Here is a 25,388-nt window from a genome sequence, read left to right on the forward strand (position 1 = left end):
TTTTAGATTTGATTTGAATCAGCATGGACTCAGGTAATGGGGCCAGAACTTGGATTAGGATATTTTTCTTTGGTGACTCAGATTCACCAGTGTCATCACGTGACTTGGAAGATAGGTTTGACTTTTTTGTCTTGGACTCTGGTCTTGACTCATATAGGTAAGGGGACCTCGGCTTAGTCTCTTCTCAGATTCTTCTTTCGAGACTCTGACTCAGTTGGAACTTCAGACTTGACTCTAGATTTGGTACATTAACTTGGACTCTAGGAATTGGGCCTTGACTAGACTCTTTGTTGCTCTGAGTGAAAAACTGGGACCCTTAGCTTGGATTTGAGACATGGTGATTCAACATGGACCCAGGTAATGGGGACATTTCTCAAACTACAGGAATTTTTTCCTTGGGGACTTGGACTCAATCACTGGGGATTTGAAAACAACTTGAACACTAGGCTTGGTGACTCAACTCAGACTCTGGTACTGGTGACTTGACTTGACTTGGACTCTGCATAGCCTTGACTCAACCTGAATGCTGCTGACCTAAGACTCAACTTGGACTCAAAGTTCAGTGTCTCGACTCAGACTAAGGCCTTGACTTGGATTTTACTGAGATTCTTCTTTGGTGACTCAATCACTGGGGACTTGAAAACATCAAACTGAGACTTTGTAACTGAACCAGGACTCAAGTAATGCTGAGTTGACTCTGACTTTCCCTGCTTATTTTTTTGGTATCTAGAATGCTTCTGAACAGGTACTTTACAGGGTTTCATGTTGTAACTCTGATGATTATACTCAATTTGGACTACTGAGATTCTTCTTTGACGGCCCAGACTCATACACTGGGCACTCAAGACTGGGTACAACTAAAGGTTTGATGACTCAACTTTGACTTAGGTAATGTGGAGTCAATGAATACTAACTGTTTTTGAGTTGGCCTTGAATGCTGGGGACCCAATCCAAATCGGACTCAGTCTCAAATATTGTGGTCTTGGGACTCCGCTTCGACTTGGCTCGACTACAATACTCTTGCCTCCTCTGTGATTAAATATGTCCCTTCATTTACAGGAGAAGGTCAATATTGGGACAAGGAGAAGTGGACTCTCTTTGCATAGGCACACAGGGTAATTGACAGGTAGCAGCACTGGGGGACTTGACCGCCCCCCCTCACCCTCCTCCCACATGTAGCATCTGCTCTGTTCCTCCGAGGTTGTTGGCTGCCTTCCTCCCCGCTGCCCCCTCTGCGGGCTCGTATCGAATTATGCTGCTCTTCTTTTTCGTCTCTCCCTCGCTGCCGGTTCCTGCTTCTTCTGCCACCTGTTTACTGAGACTCCCATGGCCTTTATCATGCACCTCCTCTGGCCTCCCAGGAGTATGTTCCTCTTGAGACAACACTTGCCCACAGTGTAGTAAACTTACACAGACATGTAACTCCTGCTGGCTCAGACATTATATTGCATTGAAGGGAGATGTGTCACCTATCTGTCAACACTCAAAAGGATGGTAATCTCTAAAAGGTTTGGTAATGAAAGATGTATGATGAACTTCAGTGTTGGAACAGTCCATGCTTTGCAAAATGATGTAAAAGGACACAACTAAGATTACACCTTCAACAATATCAGATTTAACACTATAGGAACAGAGGAAACAGGTGTGCAGTATAACAAAAGCTGTTGTGTGGATGTGGCCTTGGAGGGCAGGTTTATGGTTTCTACTTGTCAAACCACAATATAATTGAAACATGTTAAATATTTCCTGTAAAGACCCGTGATACCAAGGATGACCTGCCACCCTAAATTTAAAGATTTTAACTTCATGCTTATGGGAAAGGTAAAAACCATGCTATTCTACCTGCATTCTATTGCCAATGCATGAAAACATTGAACATTTTGCAAAAATTAAAAAAATACAGTGCCTTTGAAAAAAGTATTCACCCAGTTGAATGTTTTGCCTTTTATTGGTTTTACAAATCAGTGAAAAGGTTATTTAAAAGTACAAGTCAGGGGATGATACAATGAAAATTTCCAGACACACATCACAAGCTTCAGCAGCTGAGATGGAAGCGACTCTGCATTCTCTACTGTTGCCTGGGTTCTTTACCCGTCAAAGCTTTGTGGAAGAGTCACAAGGGAAAGCCACTGTTGAAGAAAACTGGTACTAAATCTAGATTAGAGTTTGTCAAAAGTCATGTGGGAGACACCCTAGTCTGATGTTACCAAAATGGTGCTTTTTGGCCATCAGACAAGACGCTAGATTTGGCGGACACCAAACACTACACATCAACACGAGCACACCATCCCCACTGTCAAGCATGGTGGTGGCAGCATCATGCTGTGGGGATGCTTCTCGACAGCCATTCTTGGAAGGCTCGTAAAGGTAAGGGATCAAATGAATGTGGCGAAATAAAGGAAAATCCTGGAGGACAATCTTATTCAGTCTGCAAGAGAACTATGGCTTGGGAAAAGATTTATTTTCCAGCAAGAAATGACCCAAAGCGTCCAGCGAAAGCTAGACAAATGGTTCAAAGAGAACGAGGTGAATGTTCTGGAGTGTCTGAGTCAAACCCAGATCTCATTCCAAAAGAGAATTTGTGGCTGGACTTGCAAGTGGAATTGGGTTGAAAAGGCTGTTCATACCCGATCCCCGTGAAACCTGACAGAGCTTGAGTAGTTTTACAAAGAATGGATTAAAATTGCAGAGTCCAGATGTGCAAGCCTGATTGAGATCTATCTGCACAGACGCTGCTGTTTTTCGGCCAAATGCACTAAATACTGACTTGAAGGGGGTGAATATTTATGCACTTATTTTACATGACATACCTTCATTTAATTTACATTACTTTTGTAGAAATAGGTTTTCACTTTGAAATGAAAGAGTTTTTGTCAAAAAAAGACTAATTGTATTGACCATGATTAATTTATAAAACCGATAAAAGGGTAACACATCCAAGGGGGTGAATATTTTTTATAGGCACTGCACATCTAAAGTCTCTTCTAGAGTAATATACCAGTTTACTGTCCCCTCATGGGAATAATTAAGGCAGAATCTCAATCTTTTCATTAAGATTAAATCTGCTGTTTCAATGAACCACACAGGATGAGATGTTAACAGTTACCAGGCAGCCACTATAGGAATGCCTTGCGAAACATTGATCTGGAAGCTGCCTCAGTTACATCTTGTTTTTTTTGTTTTTTGTTTTTTTTTGTGGGCATCACGCGGTGAGGACATCTGACTTTACTAGCCGAATGGTTTAGTTTACTAGGCAAACCCGCATCGTTAATGCTTCCATAAAAAAGCTCATACCGTTCTAAGAAAAAGGGGTTTACATTTTGTAGCATGCAAATTTTGCAATAAATAAATAAAAAAATTGAATATATTAAACCCACCAGCTTTAGTGCATTAATTGCATTAACTAAGGTCCATCAGTAGTAAATTAAATTTTTTTAATTGTGATTAATTGCATGCTTTAGCATCCCTCTCAGCACACTTTAGTGCAACCATAGTGATGCAAAAGAAGTCCACAACTGCTCCTTAACATCTCATTTCATTTTAAAAAGTGGAAGCTCAGAGGTAAAGTCAAAAGTCATCTGCAGGTTGTATTATCAAACACTTCTCTTTTTACGGTTCCCTTATTTCCTTTTCAGTCCACGACAAGGTCCTTTCTCTATGGTTCAGTTTTTGTCATAATTTTCAAAGTTTGTTATTTTCTTTAAAAATAAAAGCAGATCTCTATCCAAACAGGAAATCAAATATCTATAATGTAAGACAATGCATGAATCAAAAATGAAACAAAATCAGTTTTAGTCAGTCATTTTAGTCAAAATCAGTTTAATTAAAAATGGTGGAATATCAATACGCAAAAAAGGGGAGCTGAACTAAAGAATAAAAAAAAAAAGTTTGACAGCCCAGGTTTTTGTATTTTTAAGAATGGTTAGTATTTAGGGTGAAATTAAGATATTGTCATTGCAGCCTAAGTTTATTTTTTTAAATATATATTGTTGGGTGTTTATGCCTTTATTGGTAGAGGGGGGACAGTGGCTAGAATAGGAAATAGGGATGAGAGAGATTTATAATACCCTATTTAATCACTGCAGCAAATTGCAGCACCAGTAATGTTGCAGGTGCGCCACCAGTGGTAGCCAGGGCCAACCACGGCTCCCTGAAAATCTTCCTTTGCTCCCCAAAATCTTTAAATTAATCGACAGTTTGCCCTATCAACCACTAACTAACACACTCAGTCACTAAGAATATATTAAACTACATTATATTGGTTTCTAACTTTAGCACCCTCATGGTGCAGTATATGAAAGTGGCTCCACCATTCTTAGAAATTTCTATATTTGGCCCTCAGTTGAAAAAGTTTGGACACCCCTGCCTAGTTGAATCTGGGCTGCCTGCCCCAAGCCTCTCGGTCATCTGCGTCCAGCAGCCTTAGTTTTTGATGATCTCCATGGGCCATCCAAGTGGTGATAAATCTTCTTACTTCCCCTCATGTAGGTTGCCTTGGGTGTGACTGCCACAATTACCAGTAGGACATGGAGTATTATGAATCTGACTTTGCTGCAGCAGTAATGGTTCTTAATCACCAATTATATGCCTCTTATGGCCAAACAATGATTGCAAAGTAAAAAATGGCCAAATCAGTAGAATAACAACTCAAACTAATGCGTTGGGTATGACTTATATATTATTTTCTATTTTGCCGCTGATGGCTCGTTCAAAATGTGAAAATAACGTGCTGCTGAACCAGCCAATCAGGCTCTGCCATGTTGGGACACTCCAGCCAATGACAGCGTTCAGCCTCGGAGGAAAACTTGCATGGGCCGGCGAAGAGGGGAAGTGGAGAACAATGAAGTGGGTATCTTCCTACGCGTCACATAATGACGTGGGGAGAAAACAAACGAAGAGTTCAGAGGTAGGATTTTCTACTTCTCTGGACGCGGTTCAAACATGCCCTTGAATACCTGGCAGCAACGCGTACGTTCACCCGTAAAACCCCTGTGTGAAACCCCGTGACGGTTTTGTGGAAGTGATGCCCCGCTGCTTTACAAGCCCCACTAAATCGCCCTAAAACAAAAACAAACCCCTCCAGTGGCTGCATACTAATAGCCAAATTGAAGTCCTGCCCCCGCCACCTCCACCATCACCTCCACCTCCTGATGTCAAACCATTTTTGCATACCGTCTTCCGCCTCGCTTGGCTCTCCCTCTCTCCCTCCCTCCCTCTCCCTCGGTCGGTCTGCATCAGCCGGCGAGAAGCTAATATGACAGGCGGGAGGATACAGTATCACACCGAGCCATGAGAAGCTGACTTAAAAACTTCATTTGGAAAGTAGGCGGATGTCGTGTGCGGTCGATATAGGTCGGAGAAGGATTATGGGAAACGGGGGACGAAGAAGCGGCTGTATTTTTTGATGCAATGGGATTTGCTACTTTCGTGTGAAGAGGCGGACCTACGAGACGCTGCGAGTTCAATATGCTGAAGCTGTACCCGGTGTTTGTGTACTGTACGTGGAAGTACAGGGACTATTTTCTTCCAACTCACAGGCATACGTAAGGATATATAACATATATTATTTATATTTTCGGGATATCCACGCTTTCACAGCTGCTGCCATTATTTTTTGGCTTGTTTTTGTTTTGGATAGGGAATTCCTTCAGATAGGCTGCATGTGCGTTGGCTGCCTGTATTCACTACACGGTCTTTTTTGTTATCGTATTTATATTTAATGTTAAAAATAAGATGGGGGGCTCGCTTGTACTAGCTCCAAGCAGCTCTGGCACAGCCTGTAAACACATTAGAGGCTATTAGTTTTATCTTGAAGGGGGTCTTCTTTCAGAGTAGTTTAACTTGTCGTTGACCCACCATGAACAATTATTTTATCGGCATTTTTCACGCTCCTGTTAGGTTTTGCGACAGCAGCTAGCCGGTAGGTTTGAAATTACTTCACTGCGGGATTTTTTTGTAGTAAATTGGTGCATTTTTTCCAAGTGACACCACATATTTGTACTATAAAGACTGATTATTTTTTCATTTCCCTCCTCGTGAACCTGACATTTTTTGGGGTTTCCACCCCCTCCATCCTGACTCCCAGTCCCACGGATACGAATTGCTCTATTTCACCTTATTTTTCCACCATGAGTAACATGCACAAGGTATTGAATATATTGCTACGTGGACTCGTCATCTATGCGGTACTGGGCTTGGAGTGCACTTACTCGAATGATCTAGCCAGCGACTCGTCTGATGCTGCAAATGTAGCCACCACAGGTAAGCGCATGTCGGGTACAAGTGTCTCCAATGTGTTTACGCATGTTCAGTGTTACCCCCTCTTCACTCACATCCTCTTTTTTTCCCCCAGTGGCTTTCTTGGGGAAAGCCCTGCGCAGGGAGCTTAATGGAAAGTGATGCATTTCGTGTCGACAGTCACCTTTCTCCCCCCTCCTCACCCACCTCTGTACATTGCTGAGGAATGCATGACATGACAGGAATGCAGGATACATCCTCACAGAGGACACGACTATTTACTGGAACACATCTTTTAGCCTGACACCATTCTTAATGAGAGGGACACATGAAACTACATCCATACAATACATTTCAATTCAACTTTATGAGAGTCTCAAGGTTACACTCAGAACTAGCATCAGGACAATCTACACCATAGGTCCTGTCTTCTGAAGGAAGCCCACCTAAACGCTCTGTTTACATTAGTATGTGTATTGAGTCATGTTGATTGTTGCCAGAAGGCCACAAGTTAAACCCCCTCTGAAATTCAGCTATTGACATCACCTAATGAGCGCAGGATTTCCATCTTTTAGCCCGACAATATTGATTGGCTGTTCATTTAACAGGCTTTTGTACATGACCTTAATCGACTAAAGGCCCATGCTGAGAAAGGGCTGTTCTCTCATCCCATGTATATATTTAGATAAATGCTATTATATTATAGTGTTGTAAGGATACCAGATGTTTAACTTAGCTAGAATTCTAGTTAAAATAAATGACATCAAGATCTGTGTTGATACCGTGGTAACAAATCAAGCAAAGGTGCTAATTATTATCGAATTCCTTTATTTAAAGTATCATGCAAATCTAGATTTCAGGCTTTGTCTGAAATCTAGATTTGCAAATATTGACTAAAACCATGATAAAGCAGTTATTACGTAGTTTCTAAAAAGGTCATTTGATAAGAAAAGCATGCATATGCCTTTTTAGGGTTTTATCTGTGAAACAATTAGAATTTATATTGATTTTTGATGGCAGTATGTCACTTCTTCTTCTCTCTTGGGTCCTTAGGGGGCTCCGCTTTTTTTTGGTCCATGAAGGGGAGGCTCCAAGGAAAAGTGGTTGGGAAACACTGATCTAGCACTGGTCTATTTCAGACGACACATTTTTTGTCTTTTTCTATAGCACCATGTCAGACTATGCAACAAAATCTTATTTTGTCTTAACCAAAAGATTGTCAGAACAATTGGGATCCCAGCCAATTCTCGTATGCTGTCATTATGACCTTTCATGACCTTGCTCGAGTTCACAGTTTGTAGGGGAGGCAGGTCAAGGAGTAGCAACTGTAGCTACAACAGAAGTGCTGGGTGTGATGCTGAAAAGAAAACAACAAAAAAGAAACAACTGTGGACTTTGTGGCATGAACAGACAATATGGACTGGCTATCCTTCAGACAGATCTTGAGGTACAAATGTAATATCATGTCAAGAGACATTAGCCGAGTTAGCCAGCTTTTCATGCATCGCAGTATGTAAACAGAAGATCCTCAGGGGAAATAAGTACTGGGTGTGGGGAATTGTATAATGTAAAAATTCCCACACTAGAAGAAAGTTCCTGAAATTGGACGATGGGCTGCAACAAAAAATTAAGGTCAAACTGGTTAATTCATGTAGTCTGATCAGGCCTCAATTTGCACAAAACTTGTCAGCCCCAATGAATTTGTGCAAGTCAGACAGTGTGCATAAGGTTTCTTGTAGATTTTGATGGATTCATTCGTCTCCTACACAATCGCTAATGAAATTGTTTTGTTTTGGTACTTGAGTCTGGTTCTTCTTGAGATTCCTGACCCTTAAAGGGAAGGTTTTTCTCACCACTGTTGGAGGCTAAATACTGCTTGTGCTGAGGTCACGGTGTTTAGATCTGCTCTTTATAATAATAGGCTACATCAGAGAGTACAGTCCAGACCGGTGGTTCCCAAACTTTTTCTGCCAGGCCCCCCTTTAAAACTATTTTCAGCCCACCCCTCACTGTACATGTCAACATGCAAAAAAATGTTAACTCCTCCGTAGATGAACAGTTACCTGAAAATAGAAATTTGGTAAACAATTGAAAAAGAATACTTTCTTCCCTGCATAATGTCAGTGACTACCGTGGGATTGTTTTCTGTTATAGATCTCGGGTCCCGGTGTTGTGAGACTGCCACTCTCAGCTCATTTTCGGTGCCAAGTTTTGATCTGTATTTCATCTTGATTGAGACAACAGCAGAAATAAACCTTTTTCATACTGGAAAGATGTTACAAAAGGGAAGAGTGTGACCGCTCTCCTGGCTGGCAGTGGGTTCTCCTTCCCCACTCTAATCCAAAATGCGGACAATGTCTTGGACTTGAAATGCAACTGCATTGTTGAACCTGAGGTAGCATCATTAAACTGCTGCTCTTCTTCAGTGCTTGAGTAGATATAATAATGTCTAACTGACATAATAATGTCTAACTGGCAAATGACATGACAGCAACCAATGCATGTAGTAGACATAGTCAAGATAATCTGTTTGGGTAGCGTTGACATTGGTTGTTGCCATGGGATTAGCTGATAAGATAAATGCTTAAATGAGTGTTTGAACTGGTGTGCCTAATGAAGTGATCAGTGATTGTTTTGGCTAACAGGCAGCAGATAGATATACAGTCCATTTGATGTTTTATGCAGTTCTGAAAACTAAACACTTTTCCACTGAATTTCCAGTATTTTTTTTAACTTGTTGCCCTTAAAACTCGCACCTCATTGTAATATTTACTTCCAGCGGATATCCTTCTCTTTCTCCAGCTCCCGACCCTTACAGCTGAGTCAAATAGAGTGTCACTAACGCAAACTTTAGCATTCATTTTTAACGGCTTCAAAGGGGGATCCCATGTAGGTAAATTTAAAATGTTAATTTCAAGTGTTTATTTTTGACCGTTTCACTTTGGGCTATTTGAGCACATACTAAATGAGCTCTGTGTTGTACCTCTAACATTGACACAGCAAAGACAGGCGCCTCACGTTAAGACACACCAAAAACCTTGTGAATGAAGGTGTGAAGACTCATCTATATATTAATGCTCATCTTATGTATCCTGTTACAGCTGCTGGAGAACGACAGCTGTGAAGCGTTCATGATTGTCTGTTTAAAGTGTTAATCAGCTACTGAAAGGAAACCATGACTTTCAGATGTATTGATTATTAAGGCCTGAAGCAACAGCTCAGTGTAAAAAGCAGCTAAGAGACAGCCCACTCACACTGCTGTGGAGTGAAGTGTGGTGGATGCAGAAATTGTGGTGACTCAATATTGTGTCAGTAAACATGACTGCAGCGTTACCCGTTTCTCAGCTGGCTGCGGAGAAAGGTCAGCTGCCTTTTAGCCGCTCTTGTGTCAGTAGAGGAAAACACAGGACTGTGTGTCTGTTTCTGTCTTTATATACTGTAGCTACTGTATATGCACAGCCACCATCCTAGATGAAGCAGCTGTGGTGTTTTGCTGCTGTTAAAATGTCCTGAATCTTGGATTTTTGAGCTCTTTTGTTGTATTTAAAAAGTTTTCATTGAAACTACAGCCAAAGCAATATAGGATGTTTGATACTTGTTTTATATAGCATGACATATGTAAACCAAATGTGATGCGTATATAGTTCGATTATGAAGATTTTCTCTATGAACAAGTTTCATGAACTTTTATGGGACACAGATCTTATTTTCTGCTATGATCCAAAAACACTGGAAAATACCATAGGCCTGTCACTGAGGGAACCCATGCAATGCTAAGTCACAGGTTTTGCCTACAAAATTCCATCATCACTGCACTGTGTCATTTGGCGATGTCCATATCTGTATTTTGCTCGTGATGCTGTGATCCTTGTGGAAACTATAGATGTCCTTGTGGGGGCCCTCAACTTGCTGAGTGAGGAGGCTAAAGTGTTAGGAATGCAAGTCTCCTGTGCCAAAATGAAGATTCCTGGCATTTTGGGTAGCCTTGGATGCTGCTATCGAATCTGTGTCTGTGAATGGTGAGAGCCTGAAAGTTGTTGAGCAGTTCTACCTACCTTTGACTGCAAGACTGAGATTAACCGCAGACTTGAACTTGCACATGGAGCGATGGGTTCGCTGAGCAAGACAGTGTGGCGTTCCCGGTATGTGAGCATGCGGATAAAAGTCAGAGTCCTTCCGGTCTTACTGTACTCTTGTGAGGCCTGGATGTTGACTGATGTCCAGAGGCGCAATCGGGACTGCTTTGTGACGACTTCTCATTAGCGCATCTTTGGGTATCGTTGGCAAGACTGTGTCTAATGCTGATGTGCTCAGGAAAGCAGGGACAGGAATGGCAGCTGCACTTTTATGGGCACCTGGTGTGCTTTCCCGGGCCTGACCCACCTCACTGCATACTGGGTACCCAGGTGCCTGGGTCACCAGCAAGCGTTGTGGAGGGGGGAAGCTGGTATGATACCTAGAGAGGTGGGGTATGGGCCTGGCGCAGGCCTGGATGCTGGCCATTAAGGAGGCCAGAGCAGTATAGGACAGAGGTTTACGCGGTGAAGTGCTGAACTAGCATATGCTCCCATGCTTGACCCATGACTGACCTGCCCGTATCATTGTAGCTGATCCTCTTTTTGGTTGCTGTTACTATTGACTTGGTATTGACTTGGTATGACTGTTTGCAAAATGTTTGATAGCCATAAGCAAATGTTACTAGTATACATTCTTAGTCAGCCTACTTATTTCTTAATCTCTCTTGTTATGCTACTTTAATGCTAGCATTGTAGCTTGGGGCATTTAGGCCAAACCACATGTCTCCTTTTTTTCAGAAAACAGTGCTGTTGGTCACCCTTTACATCTGTGTGTGGGTTTACAAACTTTAAACCAATAGAAAGTGTCAAAAAGATTCTACATTAAAATCAGTTGAAAAGTACTGTGATTTTTTGGGGGGGTATTTTTTTTAGATATGAGGTTTTAACCCCACACCAGTGATATGCTGGCTAAAGTTATCTTACTAAAGGTAATTGTTGCTGTCATACATGAGAACAGTCAGTCTTATCTTATATTTTTCTCATTATGCAACTCGAGAACTAGCTTAGCATTGTAGCTAAACGCTAGTTTTTAGGCTTCTGTTTTTAAAACCTGTCCTAGCCTGGCCTGACTGGTAGCAGGGCTGCTAATGTCTGCTAAATCGAGTAACTATTTCTGTAATGTTTTATTACTGTGAGCTGACTTATTGAACAACTTCTCTCCCATTATAATGCTACTTTATTGCTAGCTTAGCATTGTTGCTACATGCTTTGGTGAAGTAAAATGTGGAATTAAAGGTATTATGTTGTTCCACTAGTAAAAATGTGAGTAGCAAGTAAGATGCATCATTTTTGGCACACATTGCTGTAATAATTATTTTTTTAGCGAGTGTATAACTTCTCTTGAACAGTGTTCCTTTCACTAAAACCAAGCTTTTCAGGTAATTAGTGAATATTAGCATGTAGCTGCCAGAGTGGAAGTAAGAAAGTGCTGCTCAAAGATGCATCTCATTTCAACTACTCCATTTATTCAGGATGTTTGCACAGTCAAAAATTGGTTATGTTTGAGAAATGCTTGCCTTTGAGAGTGACTTTTTAGCCCCAAGGTTAGTTTGTATAAACACACATTTTAGTTAGAGAGTATCTGTAACGGACATTAAGTTGCAATGCATGGATTTCTAGTTTTAGTAATTGAGGTACAGGAAGGGATGAGGCTGTTTGTTATTGAAGCAGTGAGGGGTTCAAAGCTGCCATTTAACATGCTGTGAGTGGTCAGGGGGCAAGACTTAGGGGGCTGGGTTTAACATTTGGTCAGTCAGGCAGCTCCCTTGTGATTTAGGATCTTCAAAGGACCGGGCCAGCAAGTTTGAGAGGCTGGGATTTAGTTTCAGAATAAAAGCAGGGGATGACTGAGGATGATTACATAAGTGTGGCAATTTGTTGGATTGCTTCAATTGTTTTGAAAGGAACCGATTGTTTTGAGCTCCTTTCTGCATCGAATAGACTTTTCACACATGTACAAACATCTCCTGAAAATTCATGAACATTGCAAGGTGAGCTGCATGTGTAAAAGCAGAATTTTCCCTGTGTTTTTTTTTAATGCTGCCAGTTCTTTGCAGCCACAGGGTGTTGTCTTCACATTTTTTATTGCCTGGAACATCTTTATCAAAACTAGAAAAGAATGTTATCTTCAAATAGCAGATTTTTATCTTAATGGAACTTCCTTTATCTTGTAGGACAAAACATCAGGCACTGAAGTAGTCATTGAAGTTTGTGTTACAGAAAACCAGTTGCACATGATTTTGCTGAGCCTGAGCACAAGATTTTCATTGTATCACACATGACAATGATGTTGAACTCAAATGACCCGGCGCAGAGATGGGTTTTTTTTTTGTGGTTGTGTTAAAACTCATTTCACAGTCTTTAAGAAGTGAAATAATACATTTTTGCCTTGTGTCATCACTGGTTGGTTGACATTGTGGGCCTTTTTTTTTTTTCAGATTTTATGTTTTTTTGGTTTTGTTTCACTGCAGTATGCATTGAATTGGAATCTTCTTTTTTAAACATGGGCCAAAGTCCAGAGCAGATTTAAACAAAAGGATCTATAAATCATCCTAACAGGAGAGGAAGGGAATGTTAAACACGAAGAGAAGGAGGATAAAAATGAAACACTTGTTTTGGGGGTCGGATTCTTGAGTGGCGACGCGAACGTGGTCTTCGCCTGTTTTAATAGTGTTGTGTATTTAGCTTGTTTGGCATTTCAACAAACAAAGCCCTTCCCCCTGTCTGCAAGGAACATCCAGTCCTCAAATAATGGGCCTGCTGCATGATAGTTGTCTGAGATACACAGCCCCCATTTAGCATAAGCTTTACATAACCTTACAGATGTTGAAACTGGCTGCTGTAGGTTACATTACACAGTCTCAAATGTAGCAAAGCAAACATGAGTAGATCTTTCTCACACCCTGCATGTCACGTACTGTATTCCCACATGATATATAATTCCATCTCTTGGATTTCATCCAAAGCTTGACCAAGTTTGGAGAGGATTTGTTGAATACTGCTGTGTTTGTTAGAGGTTACAGTGGCTATCTTTGAGCAGAGCGGCTGCCTTATTTAAGGGATTTGTTTAGAATGGAGGGTCAACATTAACCCATCTTCACAGGGCTTGCTTTAAGTACTGCAGGAAGCAGAGAGATTTGCATTTTGTTTTACTTCTGCCGCTGCAGGCAGGCCCCTGTTCCATCAAACTAACACACTCTCGAGGAAACCCAGGCTTTCCTACTTCGATGTTTGAGAGTTTAGAGTTAATTTCAGGAGCTAACAGTGACAGATTGACAGTGAACAAGGAGCGAGTCATAAGGTCCTGGTTCTGGGGTGTGAAGCTCAGCAGATGAAGTAATTTCTTTTTCTTGACAAGAATAGATCATTCTGAAGGGTTCTTCACCAGTCGATTCAAAATTTGACTTTGTCCTGTGGTTGGATATATTAGAGTGAGCTAAATTATTTTACAAAATATATCATCTAGAAATATTTGCTTCTTTTGTTCCCTTAATTCTAGTTTATGACATGTGCTGCTTTCAGCTCTTTGGGTCAAAATAATTGTGAATAATGGAGATTTTTCTGCATGTAATGAAAATGCTTTATTATGCTTTCTGTTTGCCACTTTGCTCTGGACTTCGATTGTGGCAAACTCCATGTAAAGTTGATATAGATGCATGCCTTTGGATCAAAATAATGGTGAATCGCTTTGATTTTTCAGCATGTAATTAGACTGCTTTATTAATCTTTTTCTTTGCCACTTTGTTCTAGAGTTAGATTGTGACAAACTCCATGCAAAGTTGATATAAATACATGTCTGGATCAAAAATAATGGCGAATCACGCATTTTTCCTCACACATTAGGCTTTTCGTTCGCCACTTTGCTCTAGGCTTCAATTGTGGGGAACTCATGTAAATGTTACTTAATGCATGTCTGATCAAAATCAGGGCGAGTCACGCACATTAATCTGCATATAAGGATTGCTTTATTATGCTTTATTATACAAACAGCCTGAAATCAACATTTATCCACATTTACCTGCTTTAGGAGCTGCTAGTAAATTTGGATAGCATGAATGGTTGGCCCATCATCGTTGGGCGCACTCAAACTTGGCATCTGTATCATGCCTGTGCATGTTTGACTCTGAAAGCCCAGTTTGTTAAGAGTGATGAGAGCCCTTTATACCATACTCAAGCATGGTAAAAACGGTGAAAGGTGGGCTTTTACCCATGAATGAGTAAAGGAACTCGTCACACACGACATATTATTGAAACAAACCAATACAGCAGTTTGCATAATAGTGAAATCCTACGAGTGTCAGAGGGCTGTCTCTGACTAAGATTACTCAAAGTTAAGCCACAGTGAGTAAAGTTGCATTCATGTTTTCGATAAATTCTTATTGTAGGGGTCGGCCAGTTATTGGCCTGGCCTGCCTCAACACTACGCTAGATGCCATACAAGAAACAGACAATCAACTCTGAAGCCTGGGCGCCACATGCACAGTCAGCATATTGCAGCACTTTCTTTTTCTCAACACTACTACTTTAAGTCTGAGCTGTTTCTGATGATAGAGCTAGTGATCCCTGCTGTTATTTGACTTGTAGACCAGTGGTTCTGAGGTAAGTGTAGCTGTGCTGTGGGAATTTGTACAATTATGTTATTACCACAACTGAACAAGAACTAAAGATACTTTACCACATGTTAAAGAGGATATTTTGCATAGATGTTGACATGGTGGGCTTCCAGATTGTGTCTTGATCTTAGCTGTGCCTTGGGAAAATGAAGCGTGAAAAGTACCTGGCTAGACATCTGCAAGTTATCATGAAGCACTCCCACTCTAAATGACTTGATTTTTTTCACTACAGCTTAACTTATTTTAGATGTTACCTGAAATGCTACCTGCCTTTTCCTAAACCTAACCATAACCATTAACTTAGGCCTCTGTAGGCCTGGGGCAATGTGAGTTCAGGCCAGCTGGGGACTTAGGAAGGGGGGACAGTCATGCTTAGGCACAGTACATGGCAACTGTGCCTAGTGTGAGTGCACTCTAACTCACATTATATAGTTATGTCTGGCTTCGCCCCTGTTACCTTAATTCAGTAGGAATTTTTCTAAAATTTGTCATTGTTACATACATTTGGGATTACAATTCAAGTAAAAAAATACTTGCATACTACAGATTCAAAGCCATATCAGTATTTTGGTAAAGAACTGAGAACTACTATTGCAATACTTTGTAGCTCAATAATGCTAACATGCTGAGTTGATGTAGCCTTTTTAGCTTTTTTTTTTAGTTTGTGTCAGCAGTTTACTAGTTTACATTGATCTGGTTACTACTGCAAAATTAGTGACTGGCTAGCTTACATAGGGGAGCAATCAGCAACTGGTAAACTAAATATTTCCTCAGCAGTAGGTTGAGACTAAAGTAGAGCTAAAAGCTGAGTAAATTGTGAAGTTAATATCATCAGGATGTCAGAAACATAAAATTAAATTGATGATAATGTGACCTGTTTTTCTTCTGGATGGTTAGGTCAGCAATTGTGTCTATTTCACAGCTTGTTTTTTTATGGCAACTCCAGTGGCGAAAGGCCAAAACCGCCTCACTGCAGAGTCCAACAGTCAAAATAGAGCATTTGTCTGGTCAATTAGCCCATACAAAGAGCCGGCTTTGCATCGCCACACTGACGCCTCATTTGCCCCGTAGACTGTCTCTAAAAAAGCCGGACAGCTGCTTCCCATCTCAATTAGAGGCTTTAGGGTTGGGATCCTACCTAATGAGGCCGGTCACCAATCACAGCAGAAACCCTCTTGGGGTATTTATAAAGCCACTGGTGAAGTTTTCCATGTGTATTTTCCACCGCTGCTGACCCAGTCATGACTTTGACGTGGTGTGTTCAGGGTGATCCTTATTATTTTAGATCAGTGACTAGCTCTCTGGGCCACGTTCACTTTGAACCTGGCCCATGGGGGGAAATAATGGGCTTTATTTAATGGTTTACCCTGCTGTGTCATGGTTACCAACTGTGGCAGATGAATGGCTGGCATGCAGTCGTTCTTAAATGCTAATTACTATAGAGGGGCTATTATATTTCTATTTCCATTGTAGAAATTGTGTTGAGATTCCTCCTATTTTAAGCCTTACTCAGAGTTTCTCATGTTTATGAGGACGAGATGAATCCTTGTTTCACTTTCATGAGTGTCTAATGCACAGCAGTGTATGGAGATAATTCATTCACAAGCAGACAGTAAGCTGATTCACTCGTGCAGAAAGTACCACAGTTACAGATGTAGGTCACTGTGCTCAGCTGTACACTGTTTCCTGTTGCATTTAGCCGACAGTAGCAGAACTGTCTGCCTTCGTCCAGTCCGAAGGGGGGCTATTGTTGTCCCACTCGGCCACACTTCAAGGTGTTGATCCCCCAAGCTGGCAACGTACATACTTGGCTGGGTTGAGCTCTACATGATGGATACAAACAAGCCGGCATCTCACGACATGCCAATAAGTGAAAAGAACATGAACCTACAGTGATGCGTTTATGGAAACACATTTGTTGAAATAATTATCTAAGTTCCCTTTTTTCTCAGTTCCCTGTTTGGCTCTCTGAATTTGTGTGATACAAATGAAGAGCTGAAGCAGTTGGTTAATTTAGGATTTAGATGACAGAAAACTAATTCAGTTGTCACTTACTGTGTAGATTAGCTTTGGAGAAAATGCTGAACATTATTTCATGAGATTCAAAAAGGGTTTGTCAAAGAAAAAAGAAAAGCTGTTTGAAATGTCAGTGATGCACTCAGTGGGTAGCTGGGTGAATAGATGGATGGATGGATGGATGGATGGATGGATGGATGGATAGATGATTTGACAGAAGGATGGATTTTCTACATGGATGGATTATTGTATGGAGGATTAAATGGATAAAATTTACAATAAATGGATGGATGATGAGTGGGTTGATGAATGGATTGGTTGATTTGATTAATCAATAAATGGAAAGGTGGCTGGCAGCATGGACAGATTTTAGATGGGTTGTTTGCTGGATAAACAGATACACAACTGGATTCAATAAATCAGCAGATGGATGGATGGATAGACTGGCTGATGTGTGGATGGATGGAGTGATTTATAGATGGTTGGGAAAATGACTGGCTAGCTGGATAGATGGGGGAATGGATAAATGCATGGATTGCTACTGTGGTGGATGGATGAACAGATTGATTTAATAAATCAGTGAATGGATGGCTAGATGGATGGGTGGATGATTAATGGAAGTAAAAATTGATTTAATGAGTCAGTGAATGGATGGATGGAATAACTGATAGATGGATGGATGGATGGCTGGTTGGATGAATAGTTGGGTGGATGGATGGCCATTGTGTGGGATGGATGAACAGATTGATTTAAAAAGTCAGTGAACAGATGGGTAGCTGGAAGGATGCTATATGGGTGGATGGATGTGTTGGTGGCGGCTAAAGGGTTGGATGGGTGGCTCCTAAGCTGGATGGATGGTTTTGTGGCTGGCTGGCTGCATGATAAGATGGATAGTTACTCTATCAACTGTTTAAATAGTTTTTAATACATACAGTCACAGTCAAGATGCCATATAAAAACATAAAGATCCAAAATATTTCATTAAAAATTAAATGCATGTTTTGCAACATTGTTTGCATCCCTAAAACTCATCAGTTGCTGCTCTACACATTTGCAGAATAAAAGCCTGATAGGGGTCACAGCCTTGTCCTGTTATGAGAGTGCCATCCTGCTGTGATAATACTCATCACCTTAACACAGGAAGAAGCCAAAGCCATGCCCTTCACTGGAGCCTAAAATTGCCACCGTGGCTGTCGTGTTTTGCATGTCACTTCCTGGCTAATCACTTGCATTTTCTGAAGCTATAGTTTCCTCAGATCATTTTAAGATTTAACCTACAAAATGAGTCAGATCTATATGTTGCCCATAAGAGACTGGATTTGGAAACTGAGACTGCAGGTACTTTCCAATAAAATTAAATGTTTGACTTTTTGGAAACAAGACAGGAAGAAGGATCTATATAAATGACTGAGTGGCATTAAAGTTAGATATTGTAGGTGAGGAGGGGTCCCCTCTGATTTCAGGGACTTTCCCCTGGCAGATGGCATGTGATGTGGAGGCCTGGGTTAGAGAGGCAAAAGGTGGTGTTGATTTCTTTGGTATGCTGTCCCCTCTCAACTCTGCATCTACAAATATTTATGCTCCAACCTACCCTCACAACATACTAATGTATAAGAAGAGACCAAACATGAAATTTGATCATATTCAAAAGTATAAGATTAAAGGAGATTTTCAGTCTGTTTTGATATATTAACTTACTCAGCTTAAAGCAACAATATCATTTATCTTAGTAACCATTAACCACCACCAAAAAATGTTATATCAAAGGCCTGGGTCATTGTGATAAAAGTCGTCATTAAGGTCTAAAAAGCAAGGTTCATCAAGATTTCTCAACTGAATTTTAGGGCTAATAAAACAATATTTACTTATGCACTATATGAACAAAAGTATTTAACCGCCTTACCATTACACTGACAGGAACTGTAATGACATCATATTTGAATACATCTACTTTAAATTTAAGTTGGCCCCCCCTTTTGCAGCCATAACAGCCACCAACCTTCTTGGAAGGGTTTTCACAAATTGTGGTGTTTTGTTAAGAATGTGTTCCCATTCATGCTTTACACCACTCCATCCAATGCTTGGCATTGGACTTGATTTGAGGCCTGGATGCAGCTGCTCAGCCTCGGCCCATTCCAGGAAGCTCCTGCTGCACATTTTTTGTTGCACATTAATGCCAGGAGAAGTTCAAAATTCTTCAGCTTTGGAATCAGCAGAGTGTTGGCGACTTTGAAGCACCACGCACCTTGGCAGCTGTTGATCCAGCTCCGTGATTTTACAGGTTTTCTGCTTCGTGGCTGAGTTGCTGTTGTTCCTAAACACTTCCACTTTCTAATACTATCACTTACAGTTCACTGTGGAATATTCAGGAGGGATGAAATTTCACAAACTGTCTTATTGCAAAGGTGGCATCAATCACAGTACCATGTCACTGAGCTCTTCAGAGCTCATTTTGTATCACAGATGTTAAATGGGAAGGCTTGACTGTGTGCTTGACTTTATACATCCGTAGCAACGGGTCTGATTGAAACACCTATTATGATCTAGAAAATGGGGATAAAATTGTAGGTAGGGTTGTGTTTGGTTATACTTCTATACAAGCAAATGTTGAGTGACAGCATTCAGCACAGGAATGTGAAAGTTAACCTTCAAAGAGAACAGAGGGTCAGCGGTGCTAGCACCGCTAACCTTGGTCACATTCTGTTAACCATCTCCACTAGGTTTAGTGCCACCGTGATGCTGTCTCAAATAAAAACTCTTCAATTTTTTCAGTTAACTGTTTTCTTAACTTTAGACTAGTCCATCAAACACAGTTGAAATTTGTGTTCAATGGATATATAATTCTCGTCTAGGAATATCACATTTTTATGTATCAGTCTGCAACTGTATTGAGCTGCTTACACAGTATTCATGCCTCCACGCTGGCAATAGCAAGGGCCAAAGGCAAGTTTTTGGCTTGTCTGTTCATCCACGCTATTCTTGTGAATATCCTAAAGGTAGTGTGTGTTTAGCTGAACATAATATTTATATCCTTCTTTATGCGTGTGAGCACATACAAGAAGTTTTTTGTCGTTTTTTTATTGCTCTAGACCAGGGTTTTCCAAACTGTGGTCCGTGGGTCCTTTTTTAAATGGCCTTCAGCAAATTCCAAAACATAAACGAAAAATGGCCGACATTAGAATATGACGCTAATGCTTGCCTGTAGTGTAAATTTTATCTGTGTTTTCTTATTGACAGACGAGAATATTTTTGTGTTACCTTGGGGCTCGCCTGGGAAGGTAAAAAACACATACCCATCTATCAATAAGAAACACTGTAAGAAATATAGTTTGTGAAGATGGCATGCTTTAATTTAAATTTGTGGACTTTATAGTTTCAGCACTAGGCAGAGCTGCCATGCTAATTCTGTAAACAAACATTTTGCCAGGACAAATCATTGATGTGCTTTTCTTGTGACTTAAACTGAGACAACATTATAAATTCTCTATAATTCTCACGGAGCGCTATTTTCATTCTGACCAGAGTGGAGCCAGTGGTAGCCAGGGCTGACAAGGGCTCCCCTGAAATGGGACTGGCCTCCTTAAAATTCTTGAAATAAATGGCTATTTGCCTTGTCAGCCATTAACAAGCCATGTAAGCACATCAAGACACCAAGTGTAGCTTTACCTAAACTTGATTGGATTGACCAACTTTGATATCATAAAGGTGAGGTAAATGAAAGTAGCCCCACCATCCTTAAAATTTCTCTATGTGGCCCTCAGTGGAAAACGTTAGGGCACCCCTGCTCTAGACTGATGTAAACATAAAGAGACATGAACAGAACACCCACAATAGTTAGCAAGGTCACAGAGGCAAATAACTGGCCTGGTGGTAGTTATAGTTTAATGTTGTATTTAGAATATTGAATAGTTTTTAAGTTAACTTATATGCAAATCCACATTTCACTGGATGAGATCATCACAAAGCTTTCAGTGTAGCTGTAGTGAATATTCCTTTGTTTTTTATCTCCAGCAACCCAACTTTTCTATTTCACTCTACTTTCTTTATTGTTGCTCCAAATGAAGTTGGCCTGTTTTCTTGCAAAAGAGCTCTTAAACAGACCTCAGTCCACTTCTCAAACAGCAGAAAAGAAGGCAAAGTTATACACAAGCTCATGGCCATGGTAGAGCATTAAGCATTTTAAGAGCCAGATGTCTGGCGTGACAATCTCCCAGTTTAATAATAAATGGTACTAAAAAGAAAATGAGATTCACTAACAAGCACATGCTTCATCTGCTTGTCCTCAGTGTCTTAGTTGGACGCTGTAAGGCTGTGATGAGTTGCTAATCTGTCTTAGTGCTGCTAACAGTAGCATGTCCGGACAAACAGGTGGCTTCTCAGGAGCCACTTGGCCTTCCCTTGATCTGTTCCAAGTAAGGCCCAGTTTCTGTTACACTTCAAAGGAGCTCAGTACAACACACTGACTTTCATTTGCTTCTTTTCCCTAAAGCAAGGTCCATCAGAGGTCTGATTTAGATCTGTTTTTGCCAAGTTTCACTTCAAAGATGGCTGTTCATGTTTTGTTGAAACATGCCAGCGCTTGATCACCTTTTAAGTATTTAATAACTCATAATTATGTAGCATGTTGACATTTAGCTTTGCGCTGACACACTTAATCCTCTGAATTGCATCACTTGCGTAACTCAGCTGCCTTCTTTTGTTCAGATTTCCTGGCTGTCTTTATTTGAATTCCACTCCACAAACTTACTTTTCTATTGTCTGGAGAGTGTCGCTTATTTTTTGCCTCAACGCTGACGTCCATATTTAGGAACACCGAGTTATAAAAAAACCCAGAATCCTGTCAAACAGGAAGGTAAAAGACACACACAGGAAGCTGGCTGAGAGCCAAACCTGCTGTCTGCTGTCAGCTTCAAATCCTCAGACTGAGACATTCCCATGCAAACGCTTTTGACGGAAATGTCCAAAACCATTATGTTCATCTTTCAGTGCCACATTTCAAAGTGAAACTAAATACGTGTATCCTCTCCCTGAGCTTACAGACCTGTTTTGACAAATCTTGACGGTTTAAAGGTAGCAGTAAAGCAAGAACAGGCTGTTCTCGATGTTCCTCTCCTGCACATAAATGTCCTTTTAAATCTTTCCATTTCAAGGCCATGGAGAGGTCTGAGCTGTGGATTTTGACAGTCTGGATATTTTACAATTTGCACACATCTTGAACGATGCTGCAGTGATGTAAGATCCTACAAGATATAAACGTTGGTAACAATAAATCTTTAACTGCTCTTCACCTTGTTTTCATGGCGCAAATATATTTCCTTCAAGGTTGTCATGCCGTTTATGAGATCAGGCTTCTACTTTTACAACAATGTACTTGTAATGTGATGCTTCATGTTTGAAGGAGAAATAAAAGGAGCAATGCAGTTAATGCAGCGGTTAGTTCCCATAAGTAATACAGTAATAAAATGATAAGATGCTTTTTTACGCAGATGACGTCATACTTGTACATTTAAATCAATGCTGAATTCTTAGTCTGAAGTTTACAGATTTCAAAGGCTTTTTAAAACCTTTTTTCATCAGATACAGACTTTGAAGAAAAGTGTCAATATAAAGATAACCAACTTCAGCCAATAGATTTAGAGTTCATCCAGAAAAAGTAGTCAGATCCAAGTAACAGTGTCAGGCAGTTAATTGAGTTTCAGTTTCTATTGTGGTTTTATATTCAAAAAATAATAATAATCAGAATTAAAAGATGGCTGCGGTGCATGCCCTGCTTGTTTTGTCTATTTGTTTAATCATGTGTGGTAAATGCAGCTTACCTCCCTCCTTTCCTTTACAGCTCTGCAGGTTCTCTGACCCTCCCACCAAAACAGCTCTCATTTTGATTTGAGTGAGGAGCAGAGAGAGCCACAGTGTTACTTTGGCTAATTTGAAAAGGAAGAGAGCTTAAGAAAGGCAGCCTTTGGACCAGAAACAGTTAAAAAAAAAATACCATGTAGACTCTTTTCACAGTTTTGGCTGCCCATTAAGCAAAAATACCAAGAACCAATTTTGTCACTTTGATACTGAACCTCAAATAACCAAAAAAGGTTTGAAAAAGACTTTTTTTAGTATCTGGGCCAAATGTGTCATGGCGTGCCCAACAAAAGGTCTGAATTGGATATGGTATGAAAGTATTTGCATTTATCATGTCAAAATCTGGGAATGGTACCAAAAAATATACTGTTCCTACTTACTGTTTGTTGCACTCATCTGTTGAAGTACAACAATAATAATAGACAAATCTAGACATTTTTTGTCATGAGCGAAAAAGCTAGTGACACCTCTTTAACAGCTTTTCTCCCTATTTTTGTCCTAAATATGTTTTAAAAGCAAACTCTGATTCACTTTTTCATACGCAAACTTTGCGGGGTTTCTGATCGTATTGAAATGACAACTCAGTTGAAATTGAGAAATGATGTCGTTTACAAACAAGCCTTTAGGTAAATGACAGTTTCCCATATTCAATTTTTGGTGTTGAAGACATTGAAAAAAGTGTTCAGGATCTGCATCTTATCACTAAGTTGAAAGAAATTGTTCAGGCCTGTAACAGGAATGAGAATGCTAATCAGTTTGAGTGAGGCTGGATGGAGAGGATTTTCCTATATTTTCATTTTACCCTCTACCTTCACAAGCCTTCCAAGGCTGGCCCAGGAGCATCCCCACAGCATGATGCTGCCACCACCATGCTTCACAGTAGTGGTGGTGTGTTTGTGGTGATGTCCGCCACACATAGGGTCTTATCTGCTGGCCAAAAAACATGCCTTTTGGTGAACTCTAGTGGAGATTTAATGAGTTGTTTAAACAATGGCTTTCTCTTTGCCATTCTCCCATAAAGCTTTGACTGGCGAAGAACACAGGCAAGAGTTGTTGTATGTGGAGCACATCTCAGCTGCTGGAGCTTGTAACTCCCTCCGAGTAGTCATATGGGGCCCTTCCACTACGCCTTTTGGCCGCCCCGAGCCAAACCAAGCCATGCCGATTTGCATTTCCATCACCATTTTAACGTGCCGAGCCACGCTCAAATGGCCGTGCTCATGAGCAGAGCCAAAGCAGGCTAGCCCCACCTTCAAGCACGCTGTGCTGATGTTGAGGCGCTTCGCGGGATCTGATTTACTGGGGGGATTTCCCCCTCTGCTACTGATAACCCCTCCATGATCAATTTTCACCCCACGGGAAGACGGGGGAGAAACGTTTTATCCCTGCCTCTGCTCCAGCTGTCCATAACTCTGTTACAGTGATATCAGCATTCACAGTATGACTTAACCAAAACTTGAGATTTTTGTGCAAACTACGGTCCGATATAGTTGCGCACGGCTTCTCATTATGAGAGAGATCAGGAAGGACCATGCGCAGATCCAGGAATACACCTTTTTCTGCACCTACTAATAACCAAAGTTCAACCCGTTCCCCTCTTATATACGATACTAGACTTTTAAAAAATAAAATGCTGGAGATGTTCGAATCATTTTGCCCATGACTGAGTCTGTCTCTAATTTACCCTGGTGCTAGTAAATCATGCCGTTCTCACTGCCCAATCCAAAAATATAATCATGAAAATATGAAAAATATGTTCATTTTCTGCTCTCTAGAGACCCACAAATCAATAATAAGGATAGTGTTCTTTAACTAATATGCAGGAAAATTCTCTCATTTTGATGATGAGCATGAACTATTGTTTGTTTACTGACCGCAGAAAGAGAGTGAGAGGGGGACGGGGAGAGAGAGGGAGGAAGAGAAAGAAAAAAGAGAAGCTTGCAGCGCTGTTGGTGTAGTTTGACTTTTGCTTTAACACGATGTAAAGTAATTCAGATCAGACAGTGCAGAGAGATTGAGGAGGGCTCAAAACACTGCGTCATCAGCTCTAGACGCGCCCTCAAACGGGTAGCTCGGCTGTGGTGGACAAGCAAACCCCCTGCTGCGCTGAGTGGCCGTGCCGAGTCAAACCAAGTTAAGCCGCGCCTCGCCACGTAATGGAAAAGTCCCAATAGGTGTCTTGGTGGTGTCACTCTTTAGTCTTCTTGCATGGTCACTCACTGATCTAGGCAGACTTACACATGTGCCAAATTCTTATGTGTGCTTTAGTCTTTATGGTGTAATGGTAGCCAGGAATACTAATTAACCAGTGGCCAGACCTTCCAGACACAAGTGTCTTTGTACTACAATCACTTGAGACAAATTCACCGCACTCAGGTGATCCTATTTTATCAATTGTGTGACTACTTACACCAATTGGCTGGAACTCTGTTGAGTTTGGTCAGTCACTTTAAAGAGGGGTGAATATTTCTGCATTTCTTTGACATTAAAGAGGTTTCTTGTCATTTTTCTTGTAAAAAAAATGCCAAATTATATTGACCATGATTGATTTATAAAATTAATGAAAGGCTAAAACATCCATGGGGTGAATACA

At 40.7% G+C, this 25,388-nt stretch overlaps 1 protein-coding gene across 3 annotated transcripts in view; it reads left to right on the plus strand.

Annotated features, from left to right (window-relative positions):
- The first annotated feature begins 5,202 nt into the window (after positions 1-5,202).
- The window catches only part of stim2b (stromal interaction molecule 2b), a 73,667-nt gene continuing 53,481 nt past the window's right edge, over positions 5,203-25,388 (plus strand). For 2 of the 3 annotated variants that reach the window (XM_041779316.1, XM_041779317.1), the window contains exon 1: positions 5,203-6,261. In XM_041779316.1, coding sequence (XP_041635250.1) covers positions 6,129-6,261 — 133 coding nt within the window. In that variant the 5' untranslated portion in view covers positions 5,203-6,128. The remainder of the gene's footprint in view (positions 6,262-25,388) is intronic. The other variant, XM_041779318.1, reaches the window with a different exon arrangement.

This window comes from Cheilinus undulatus, linkage group 22 (genome assembly GCF_018320785.1).
Source record: "Cheilinus undulatus linkage group 22, ASM1832078v1, whole genome shotgun sequence".
NCBI classification, from domain to species: domain Eukaryota; kingdom Metazoa; phylum Chordata; class Actinopteri; order Labriformes; family Labridae; genus Cheilinus; species Cheilinus undulatus.